The sequence below is a fragment of the Musca vetustissima genome, unplaced genomic scaffold (genome assembly GCF_032173495.1).
Source record: "Musca vetustissima isolate MV318-11 ecotype Yass unplaced genomic scaffold, APGP_CSIRO_Mvet_v1 utg20579, whole genome shotgun sequence".
Lineage (NCBI taxonomy): Eukaryota > Metazoa > Arthropoda > Insecta > Diptera > Muscidae > Musca > Musca vetustissima.
In genome coordinates this window covers 297,689-310,720 of record NW_026881785.1, presented here as the reverse complement: position 1 = coordinate 310,720, position 13,032 = coordinate 297,689, and the positions used below count along the sequence as shown (strand labels likewise).

The following is a 13,032-nucleotide window of genomic DNA, read 5'->3' as shown; positions in this document are numbered from 1 at the left end:
AATTTTGTATCGAATGAAGTTGAATTTTGAAATTCGGTGTAGCATATGGTTGCTCAGAAATTTGAGCTTGTCTTTCAACCGAATTTCATACATTTCGTTCTCATTGGGCATAAAATCTTCCTACCAAAAATTATTATAACCTCAGTCATATGTCTAATGAGGGTATATACACTTTGAGTGGTCAAAATGTGCCTCATGTTGCTTTGGGCCAAATCCGTTTCAGAAAATTTGGAGTCGATTTACATTTACAGGTGCGCCCGTCCGTTGGCTGGTGCGAATGGAATGTTCGATTTGAACCAAATTTTGCACAACCTATTATCTTCACCAAACCTAGATCAAGTTTGAAGATGGGACCCATTGGTCCACTCCTTCTGGTACCTGCCACACAAAATGCTCAAAATTGTGTTAAAAGTTAATTTTTAATAACATGCAAACGGAATATCCGATTTTAACGAAACTTTGTACAACCTATTATCTTTACCAAGCCAAGATCAAGTAGGAAGATGGGATCCATTGGTCCACTCCTTCTTGTAACTCCATTTTGTTGATGTTTGTCTATTTTGCACCCAAATAGGCATTAATTCAAGTGTTTTAGATTCTAATTAGTATTCTCCCGTTATTCGTCATTTTGGGCACGCTTTTTAACCGATTTAGATATAATCTGATATTTAAGGTTTTAATTTTCAAATCATCGTAACCAAAATGTATGCCATGGATAACCCCCAAAAAAGAACCGGTGGATTTTTGGTCTTTTTATACCCTCCAACACAAGGAGCAGTACCCTCCAGTGAGCGGAGCAGGATATTCGACATGGCCGACGATATGATACACTACTACAACTACCACGAAATTTTTTCTTTCATTTTGAAAATTTACACCATAAAACCGGTAAGGAAAGTAGTAAAGTCGGACGGGGCCGACTATATGATACCCTTCACCACTATGGGTATATTAAACAGCATAATTAACATGAAATTGGATGAAATAAAATATGTGATATTTATCTAAATGTGAATCGGACTAGATCTATGCATAAACATGTCATTCGTTTGGGACAAAAGTATGAAAATCGACTTCAAACAAATATCAATAGGTCATCAGTTGGGCTATGTCTGTACTTCTAGAAAACGTAACTACGTTATTCTAGGCTCAATTTTGTACGTTGTGCAAAATTTGATGTCAATCTGACAAACATGAGGAGTTTGATGGACAATTTACTTAAAATCGGACGAAAATATATATGGAAGTTATACCCAAATATGAAACGATTTCAACGAAACTTGTCACAGGTTAAGTTATACTAATTTCGGTACGTTTAGTTCCTATCAGCCATATATTGGTTTTTTGGTGCGTCAATTACTTCATATCAGCTATATCTAAATCTCAACCGATTTTTACGAAACTTGGCACACAAAATTCTAGACTAAATTCAGTACGCTATGCATCATAAGAACTTTGGTACATTATTTAAATTAAATCGGACAAAAGATATATATCTAGATCTGAACCGATTTTCAAGAAACTTGGCAGACATCGCTCTAAGCTCAATTCAATACGTCATGCCAAATTTCGTGGAAATGGAAAGATATATAAGGACTTTGGTGCACCACTTACATGAAATCGGTCGAAACTATATATGGGAGCTATATCTAAATCTGGACCGATTTTCACGAAACTTGGCAGACATCATTCTAGACTTAATTCAGTACTTAATACAGTACGCCAAATTTCATGCAAATCGTAAGATATAGAGGGACTTTGGTGCCCTATTTACCTTAAATCGGACGAAACTATGTATGGGAGCTTTATCTAAATCTGAACCAATTTTTCCCAATTTCAATAGGTTTCGTCCTTGGGCCAAATAAGTGACTTGTGCCAAATTTCATCCAAATCGGATTATAAATGCGACCCGTACTTTGTTTACAATTTAACATTTACAGACGGATGGACATGCATAAATCTTCTGAGTCGATTTGAGTGATTCTATGCATATTCTCAAAAGGAACCATGTGTCTATCTCGTTTCCTTTTGCCTGTTACAAACATATGCACAAAGACATAATACCCTGTACCACAGTGTGGTGAAGGGTATAATAACAATTTGATCACTTAAGGTTTTGGTTGATTCGACCCTCGGAACATTTAAACAGTCGCTCTAAGTATTTATCAGATCCACTTCACAGTGTAAAATATGTGATGTTCTGCATATAATAATGACCTCTAGAGCGCTCCCTAAATATCATCATCTATCATCGGTAATATCGTAACACATAGAAACCTGTAAATATTTCCGTATAACTCCCGCATACGAGTACACATTGGTATCAATTAAAGGTCAGTCATTACCCTTGGATATACTATCAACTTCTCGGGTCTATGTTCTATACGCCATAGAATATAAAGTTTGTAATTTTTCACACAAAAGTCTGGTTCCATTTGACGCATTAAATATTGACCGATCTTCATCAAAACAGTCATGCGTATTCCATGGTCACACCCCTTTGCCTGTCTAATATTTCGTGATGTTCGATTGACCATTACCAGAAACAATAGGGGTATTCTTTGGCCAGAACCCGTCCGTACATGCACAATTTCGTGGCGATTGTCCATAACTGTGGCCTGTATCGTTTTTACAAAATATATTGAACAGACGGACGGACACATATGTCTAAACCGACTCAACGTGAGTCTAAGACCAATATTTCGTGACTTTACAAACTCTTGGTGCCAGACAAAGATATAATACCCTGAAAACATACTTGCCTGTGGTATAAATATCGCATCGGCTTAATTTTTTTTTTACTCATTCATATTTTGTTTTATAGCTATTCAAAATACAGAATCTACACCTCAATAATAAACAGCCGGACCAAATTAAACCAAAAATCCAACGATACTATTTTGGTTGAACCCATTTACCTATATTGTACATTATTTGCGGGTATGTATTTTATCCTCTGAAATGCCGAAATGTAAATTTTGACTAGAATGTTCAAAATACTAAACTTAAAATGCAAAATGTCTTTTTGCAGGTATTTTATCCACTGAGAACTTGAAAAGCCCAATAATAGTTCGAATATGAGGCTAGGGTCTCCAAATAGCTTAAAATAGGTCGTTATCTATATATGTAGGAGCAATGTAAAAGCGTTGACCTAGAGGAGGCAGTATCTATATCAATAGTCTACGTTATGGTATAGCTGCTACATAACGGTAGAGCAAAATATTCGGTATTTTTGTGGACTTTTGGTTTTTTAACCGAATTGTCGGTAATTTGGTATTTTGAGTTTCCATAGGGTAGCAAGGCCCCAAATTGGTCTACATCGTTCCACTTTTTATGATAGCTGCAATAAAACGGTACTGCCTATTATTCGGTGTTTTGAGGAGTTTGACCACTTTTAAATCAAAGCAAATATCCCTTGCAAAAATTATCGATATCATTCCACTTTATTCAGAATTTTTGCCAGGTTTTAGCTGTAAGTTGGACCTTTGAATTTCATTGATTTCTATCTCATTACCAAAAATGATCGAAATCGGTCAAAATTTTAGAATAGCCCTCAGATAACAGTACTCCCATTAATGGGTATTAAGGGGATTTTGGGCAGGGCTCTAATTTGGTTTTCGTTGGGTGTAAAATTTTCCTACGAAAAATTTACCATGGCATGGTAGAGGGTAAAAAAAGTTCGGCCCGACTGAACTAAACGACGTTTTAGCTTGTCTTGCATGCACAACTTGATTGTAGTATCCAATTTTACAATTTGCATTGATATATTTTGCATTGTCATATTTTAACACAGCTTTCGAAGGGTTTCACCCCTATGACACTAGCAAAAATGCTATGCAATTGTTCACCAATAATTCACTTTCAATTAAATTTTATAAAATTGTTTCTTTCAAATACTAACTGTTATAATTTTATAAATTTCCATTTTGTTCTTTCTTTTTTATTCCAAAACTTCCGCTGCACAACTTTGACCGTCACCCCGCGGACACTTTTAACAAAAACTTGTTAACAGTTTGACGTCTCGAATTTGTTTAAACCTTCAAAATAGTTTCGTTAAATGATTTTATAAATTTTTGGGACGCAGAAGAAATTCCAACAAAAGAAATCAACCAGCTGCACACTTATGTGCGAGGGAACTGACCTGACCCATGAAAACAATAGTTAATCATTTCCAAAAAAAATTAATAATCGTTGGTGATACTCATAACGGAAATTGATGAGTTATCTGCCGAAGCAGAAGTCATAAAAACGTTTTTACTACTTGTTGTTGGAAATGATAAATTTTACAATGGTATCGATTTTGTGGTGAAAACGCTTTTGTTTTAAGAAATTGTTTTCATTACAGATGCGGCCACATAAATACATACATACACATCTATGCAAAGATGACTGTGAGGTAACACATAGTAAAATATTGGGAATATCAAACGTACGGTTTTTGTAAGATTTAAATCTAAACAGATATTGTTTTGACATATGAGATTATGTGAGTGTATCTGTGTTTTGAATCAATTTGTCTCTTTTGTTGTGATAATTAGCTACAACCTAATATAGCTTTACAATTTCATTATTTTATTAATAGCAGTTGGTAAAGAAATTACGTATTTCAAAATTGGTCATTTTTTGATTACATCGGATGTAAATTGATAATTTATCAATGGGAATAAACATACAGTGTGGGTCAGATAATTAGTACAGCTTAAATTTATTTTGTTATATCCCAGATAGCATTTGGAAGATCGTTTTTGAAAATATCACCCTGCGGAGTCTTTAAAGAGCCATTTGATGAACAAAAACGGATTGCGTCACTTGGACGACAAAAAAATGGACTCGAAAACGACTCCTGCTAAAGATGACAAATAGTTTAATTTATAATTTATTAATAACATATTTGATAATAATAAGAAGATTAATTAAAGTTATCAATTATACTAAATTTTTATTTTTATACCCTACACAACTATGTTGTCAGGGTATTATAGCTTTGTGCAGCCCCAAGAGTTTGTAACACCGCGAAATATTGGTCCTAGACCCACCTTTAAGTATACCGATCATATCTCGTCATATCTCGACTAGCTGAGTCGATCTAGACATGTGTGTCCGTCCGTCCGTCCGTCTGTCCATTATAATTTGTAAACACGATACAGGCCACAGTTATGGACCAATCTTCACGAAATTTTGCATGTAGGACGGGTTCTGCCCAATGAAGACCCCTATTGCTTTTGGTGAAGATCTTTCAATATTTAGGGGATAAAATGGACCAAATACTTAATTTTTGTCGGTTTTTTTTTGGTCGCTCCAGAGGGCGCAATTATGGCCCAAACATCGCGAATTTTTGCATGGAAAAGGGGATCGGACCAAAGAATAAGCATGTCTGTTTTGATAAAGATCGGTCAATATTTAGCGGGTCAAATGGACCCTGACTTTTGTGTGAAAAATGACAAAATTTGTATTCTATAGCGTATATATTTACTCCTGAAGGACATAGACCCATAATTTTTTTGTATTTTTTCGAGTCAAGCTAGAGGCCACAAGCCGAAAATCACAACACACGGTGAAGTGAATCTGGACAAGTAATTAGAAGGACTGTACAGAATATTGGGATATTCGGAAAATATGTCCGTGTAAGGAAGATGTGCTGTTGATCTCTAATCGGTCAAGAGGGTGCAAATATCACGAAATATTGATCAGGCTCGAAATAAACATACGCAAAAGTTAGAGTTCCGTGGTAGTTGTGTAGGGTATCATATGGTCGGCCCCGTCCGACTATACTGCTCCGCTCACTGGTTTTTATTTCATTTTTTAACATTAAACTTTTAAACCGTAATATAATATTTAATTTTTATTTTATTCTACGTTTATAAGGACACCTGTATATTTAAAAATTTCAAACACTCATATACGACCGATAAACGACTCGAATTTAAAACATAACAGACTCAAAAAGGACTTCCGATCGAATATATGTATGAGTTATATAGTAGACTCACAATAGAGTTAAATTACCTTTAATTACACTGTGCGACACGAAAATTTTTCAGGGGTTCTAATGTACCAATTCTGTTTAGTTGGAGTCTCTGGATCACGAAAATACCTTTGGTTTTTCTGGGTCACTTCGAAAATTAATTTTATAACGGTAAATATAGAGAAAAACGAGGTTTCATGGATTTTCCATTTGAAACTTGAATAACTTATTTACTATATAACGGATTTATATTATTCTTTTTTTCTTTCAAAGAGTACAATTTTTCCTTTCAAACAAGATATATATTTGGTAAATCGGTTGAGGATTGGCTGAGTTACAGCGGTTGAAATGTGAAAAAATACGCATAAAATGACAAAATTTATTTTTCTTCGGACTGTACGATGAAATTATGATATCAAGCCATATAAGTTTTATTATATTACGGGGAAGAAAATTAAATTAGCTTTCGAAAATGATAAAAATCAAAAAAATCGGTTAAAAAATGGATGACTTATACACATTTTTGTATTGATTCTATGCATATTCTCTAAAGGAACTATGGGTCTATCTCGTTTCCTTTTGCCTGCTACAAACATAACGGTTTGTAACAGGAAACGATACAGACCCATATTTCCTTTAGAGAATATGCATAGAATCAATACAAAAATGTGCATAAGTCATCCATTTTTTAACCGATTTTTTTGATTTTTATCATTTTCGAAAGCTAATTTAATTTTCTTCCCCGTAATATAATAAAACTTATATGGCTTGATATCATAATTTCATCGTACAGTCCGAAGAAAAATAAATTTTGTCATTTTATGCGTATTTTTTTACATTTCAACCGCTGTAACTCAGCCAATCCTCAACCGATTTACCAAATATATATCTTGTTTGAAAGGAAAAATTGTACTCTTTGAAAGGAAAAAAGAATAATATAAATCCGTTATATAGTAAATAAGTTATTCAAGTTTCAAATGGAAAATCCATGAAAGCTCGTTTTTCTCTATATTTACCGTTATAAAATTAATTTTCGAAGTGACCCAGAAAAACCAAAGGTATTTTCGTGATCCAGAGACTCCAACTAAACAGAATTGGTACATTAGAACCCCTGAAAAAAATTTTTTTGTTATTTTGTAGCACAGTGTTATACTTGGCTAAGGAGTGTTTAAAATCTGATTCGAAACAGACCCCTAAACCATTCAGAAAGAGGTTAACAAAGACGAATCGAAGCTAATGCCGAGGAAGACTCATATGTGATTGGTAAAGAGGATTCGCGCCGGGTCGCACTTTTCTCCCGACGACAGAGTCAATGGCAATCAGAATATTGGATTGCGGATATTACAGGTTATTTTTGAGAAGACATGTTTTCAATTATATCGAATGAGGAATATTTTTGGTGAAGGAAAAGATAAATTAGAAAATCTTCACACCAAAAATTATAAAAATTGATCTACTTTTAGTCCCCAAATAATGGTACATTTGGGAAGTTTGGATACGTGTTTCAATCAAATTTTATATTTTGGATCCAAATTGGGTCGGAGTGTTATCAATATCTATCCGTGTTTCATTTTTCAACCCAATTAGCTCTCATTATACCCTACACAACTATGTTGTCAGGGTATTATAGCTTTGTGTAGCCCGAAGAGTTTGCGTCCGTCTGTCCAGTATAATTTATAAATACGATACAGATCACAGTTATGGACCAATCTTTACGAAATTTTGCATGTAGGATGGGTTCTGGCCAATTATTTTTGGTAAAGATCGGTTAATATTTAGGGTATGAATGGACCAAAAACTTTAATTTTGTCTGATTTTCTTATCGCTCCAGTGGCCGCAATTACGACCCAAACATTGCGAATTTTTACATGGAGAAGGGGATCGGGCCAAAGAATAAGCATGCCTGTTTTGATAAAGATCGGTCATTATTTAACGGGTCAAATTGACCCTGACTTTTGTGTGAAAAAAATACAAAATTTGTATTCTATAGCGTACATATTTACCCTTAAAGGACATAGACACAAGAAGTTGATAGTATACCCAGAGGAGTGGTTGACCTTTAAATTAATACCAATTATATTGTCCTATGTACTCGGATGTGTGAGTTAAACTTAAATATTTACAAGTGATTACGTATTCTGATATTATTTAGTAACCCATTACCACACTGGAGATTCCATGAGATTCCAGTTATGGTCAAGGACAACGCCTATAATTTTCGGTGATGATCAGATAATAATTTTGGGATGAAAACTTAATTTTTTGTGTGTTTTTCGAGTCGATCTATAGGCCACAATTGGAAGCCGAACATCACAACAGAGCCCACGGTGAAGGGAATCTGGACAAGTAATTAGAACGTCTGAACTGAACATTAGTAATATTTGTTGACCACTAGTTGGTCAAAACAGTTCAAATATCGCGAAATATTGCCCAAGCTCAGAATATAGAACCACAGAAAGTAAGATTTCCGTGGAAGTTGTGTAGGGTATCATATGATCGGCCCCGTCCTACTATACTGCAACGCTCACTTATTTTTATCATGGTGTATTGGTGCCTGGGTATGAAGATCGGATCGTTAATAGCCGGCTGCTTACAGTCGGCTCGAAGCTAATCGGTTGGTTGGTATTCGGGTTTGTTGTGGTCGTCTCGAAGGTGCTCGGTTACTGATGTCGGCTGGTTACAGTTGGTACGTAGGAGATCGGCAGGCTACAGTCGACTCGAAGATACTCCCTCCGCTAGCTGATGTCGGTTTGTTGGAGATCGACTGGCTATAGAAGGCTCTAAAATACTCGGCTCGTTGATGATCGGCTGGCTACCGTCGGCCCGAAAATACTCGGTTCTTTAGTGATCGTCTGGTTACAGACGGCTCGATGCTACTTGGCTAGCTGATGTCGGCTCGAGGATACCCGGCTAGCTGATGTCAGCTCGTTGAAGATCGGCTGGCTATTGTAGGGCTCGTTGATGATCGGCTGGCTATTGTAGGGCTCGTTGATGATCGGCTGGCTACCGTCAGCTGGAAGAAAACCGGTTCTTTAGGATCGGCTGTTGTTGATCGGCTGGTTCGAGTTTGTCAGGATTCGGTTAGTAGTTAGTGGTTATTAGTGTGGAGCTGGCAAAGAGGGAGAAGTTGGCTATGAGTGAGCAGCTGACTATGAGAGAGGAGCTGGCTATGAGAGAGGAGCTGGCAAAGAGCGGGCAGTTGGCTATGAGCAAGGAGCGAGGCCGAACCTTTGTTAACGTTTACCAGTATACGACACTGCGGACGAGACACACATCTTCGTCACTCGTGGTTCGTTAACATGCGGCATCTCAAACCAAATTACAGCCATTTCTGTTTACAACTGCGATTACGATCCCGAAAAAATGCACGTTTTGATATGATCCCCATATAACCACCGCCTTTTTAGCCTAAGTTGTAACACCTAGATAGGTTTGTCGGAGACCCCATACAATACGAGTAGGTATATTGTTGATCAGATACCCCCTTTATTCGGTATTTTAAAGCTTTTGGGCACGGACTAATCAGCTGTAATTTAGTATATGGGTAGAAAATATTCTAACTATTATTGAAAAATATAGGACCTCATATAACCCTACATTCCCAATTTTCCGTATTTTGACTGTATTTTTTTTTTAATTTTTGTAATTTTCTTCTTTTGATTAACATTACTGACCCATGTTTCCGAATAGGCTCCATATTATTGTTTCTCCCATTAATCGGTATTGGTCAAATTGAATGTTTGAGATTATTGTAGGCTGTCAAATGTCTCTACCAAAAGTGTTCTTATATTCTGAGAATAATCCATATAGGTCCATGTGTTGACATCGACATTTAGGAAACGAAATGTAGTTGGACTACGAATAAGCATAGCTGTTTTAATGATGATTGGTCAACTTAGCAGGTCAAGAAGACCGAGACTTTTTGTGAAAAGTAGAATTAGTTCCAAAGAAATTTGGCAGTAGTTTAGGGTTACACATCGTCGACACCGTTCGAATATACTGCGGCGCTTACTTCTTTTTTCATTGAAAAAAATTGAATTTCTGGAAGGCAATTTCCATGGCGGGAATTCACCAACGCCGACGCAGACCAAAAAATCAAAATTATTTATGATCATTATGTATTTGTCTATGGCAAAAGTTTTAAAATTTAATTTTTAGTGTTATTCGTCTCCACTTGTAATTATTTATTTCTGTCTTCAAAGCAGTAGTTCAATATTCATACTTTCCAATTCTAACTTTTTCTCTAAATGGATTTAGAAAAATCCCCTCACAGTACCTCCACTCTACATGAGACAAACATATAAAACGAAAGCGCCAGTCTAGACATTATGACGTCGTAGTTTGTAACAACAATATGTACAACAGCCGTCTATTAGCATATTCTTCCATAAATGTAGGAGGTATTTCAATTGTATAACCGGTTTTATGTTTATTCATTTCGAACTGTATGTAAAAGCTTGTATTAGAATATTGATTGGTTTATCTTCCATTGAGACCGAAACTAAGAAATTAAACACTTTTTATTTAAAAGCATAAACTTAAATATAGAGGAATGTCAAATTACAACCACACGGAATAAAAAAGGGAGATACACGATATAAAATACCAAAAATATATACGGGGACTATGTTTTAAAAATGCAAAGACTCTTATACGGGGTTTATATCAAAATATGGACCGGTATGTTATTTTTTAGTTAATGTTAACCGATCATTTATTATTTAGCCATATATACGAGAACAATGTAAAAATGCCAACATCGTCACGAAACTTAGCACTCACCATTCTAGACCTTGGGCCAAATAAGTGACTTGTGCCAAATTTCACCAAAATCGGATCGGATCATAAATGTGATCTGTACTTTGTTTACAATTTAACATCTACAGACAGCCGGACAGACATGCATAAATCGACTCAAAAAGTGATTCTATGCATATTCTCACAAGGAATCATGTGTCTATCTCATTTGCTGTTACAAACATATGCACAAAGACATAATACCCTATATCACATTGTGGTGAATGGTATAAAAAGGGGTTATATTGGGACTACCCCTAAAAGGGGGGCGAATATTAATAATATTTGGTAGGTAGATTTGTTACCATATGCGAAATACGAAATAATATGAAAGCTATGCCTAAACGAGGACCGATATAGCACATCTTCAAAATTGACCTGCCTGCAGACAAATGACGACTCTATGCAAAAGTTGGCGATCTATCTTAATTCATGCTTTGATCGTCATAGAGTTTTACGCTGATCAAGAATATACTTTATAGGGTCGGAAATGATTTTTGCGATGAGTTACAAATGAAGATTTGACAAAATATTACGATTTGCAATGGTTGAATCCCATTAGAAATTCCATTATCTTGATATTGGAGCAATTAATCGATGAGACGTTTTTTGCCGTAATAAAGTGTATATACCCTCATTAGCCTTAAGACTGAGTGTATGAAAATCAATTTTATTTGTAGCCACAGCATTTTGTTATAATTTCAATTATGCTCCACACTGTAGCAGTCAGTATAAGAGATTTAATGTATTTGCAAAAAATCATTCATAAGTCGATGGAGAATTTTGTTTGTTTTGTTTTCGTTTAGGCGATTTTACGAGAACAACATGCTAACGCATAATAATACTGCCGCAAAACAAAAGCAGCCGACAAAAGTCATCATCGTTGTTGCCGTCGTCGTTGTCGTTTGTTATAGATTCGTTGGATTGATGGTGTTCGTCGGTCAGAGTCAGTTAAATGTGTGATAACAACACCTTAGCCGATGCGGTTGTTAAACCAAAAAAACGAAAACAAAACACACAGTGAGAAAGAGAGTCAAATAACCAACCAGTCAACCAATCGACGTCTAACCAACAATAAACAAACAACCGACAACCAACGAACCCAACCAACCAACCGACCATCCCACCCAACAATAAACAAATTATAGCGAAGTTACTTAGCAGGCTGCGAATCCATTAGCAATTAGTTTGAAAATTACTGTTAAACGCTGTGGAACAATAAGAAATTTTGAAACGGAAAATTAAATCAAAAAAATTATATAAAATTCTTCAATAAAAATTAAATGTAATAGAAGAAGAAATTTTTAAAATAATAAATTCAAAACAAAAATCCTTTAATAAAAAATAAATGTAATATTATAAATTTTTAAAAAAAATACACTTAATTCTGTTATCTTCATTTGTGATGATAATAAACAACTGTTATAAAAAAATTAAATAAACATTAGAGATATCAAATAATTGTTGTTGTTGTTTTTTTTTTTCGAAAAAGAATTCATTCGTTAATGCCATCAAGTGTGCTCTGAATTTGCAATTAAACGTTACTTTTGCAGTTAACTGATAAACAATTAACGTGTAAACATTTCAGATTAACGTCTGGTATTCATCAAATTGAGAGCTCTACAATAACAGAAAGTGATAAGAAACTTTGTTTTATTTATTAAAAATCCTATTTTTTTAGAGTGTTCAACAATAGTTTGTTCTGCGATTCCATTTAATTGTACATAAACCAACGTTACCAAGCAACAAAACAAAAAAATGACCGCTAAAAATATTCCTCGTCGCCAGGCTATTCCCATCCTTTATACTCGGGGCACTCACTATGATGTGGGATTTGATATGGTAAGTTTTTTAAGGACATTTTGGTTCGGTTCAAAAAAATTAAAATATAGGAGGTGATGCAAATGTGGTATAACCATTTGTTTTTAGATTGCCAAATTTTTATTTTTTGACCGATTAAATTGAAATTTTACACTTAAAATGCTATATGTGTTGTCTTTCCATGTATCAATTTGAAAATAATATTATTCTAAAAATTTAAGAGATATTTGAGAAAATATTTGGAATTCCATTAAAAGTGATTTTAAAACCAGTGAGCGGAGCAGTATAGTCGGACGGGGCCGACCATACGATACCCTACACAACTACCACGAACTCTAACTTTCTGAGGATGTTTATTCCGAGTCGGAGTAATATTTCGTGATATTTGCCCCCTCTTGTCCGATTAGAGGTTAACAACACCTCTTCCTTACTTTTTTCGAATATTCAGT

At 35.1% G+C, this 13,032-nt stretch overlaps 1 protein-coding gene across 1 annotated transcript in view; it reads left to right on the top strand.

Annotated features, from left to right (window-relative positions):
* The first annotated feature begins 12,499 nt into the window (after positions 1-12,499).
* The window catches only part of LOC133327791 (beta-alanyl-dopamine/carcinine hydrolase), a 37,310-nt gene continuing 36,777 nt past the window's right edge, over positions 12,500-13,032 (top strand). The window contains exon 1 of the mRNA XM_061536327.1: positions 12,500-12,604. Coding sequence (XP_061392311.1) covers positions 12,521-12,604 — 84 coding nt within the window. The 5' untranslated portion in view covers positions 12,500-12,520. The remainder of the gene's footprint in view (positions 12,605-13,032) is intronic.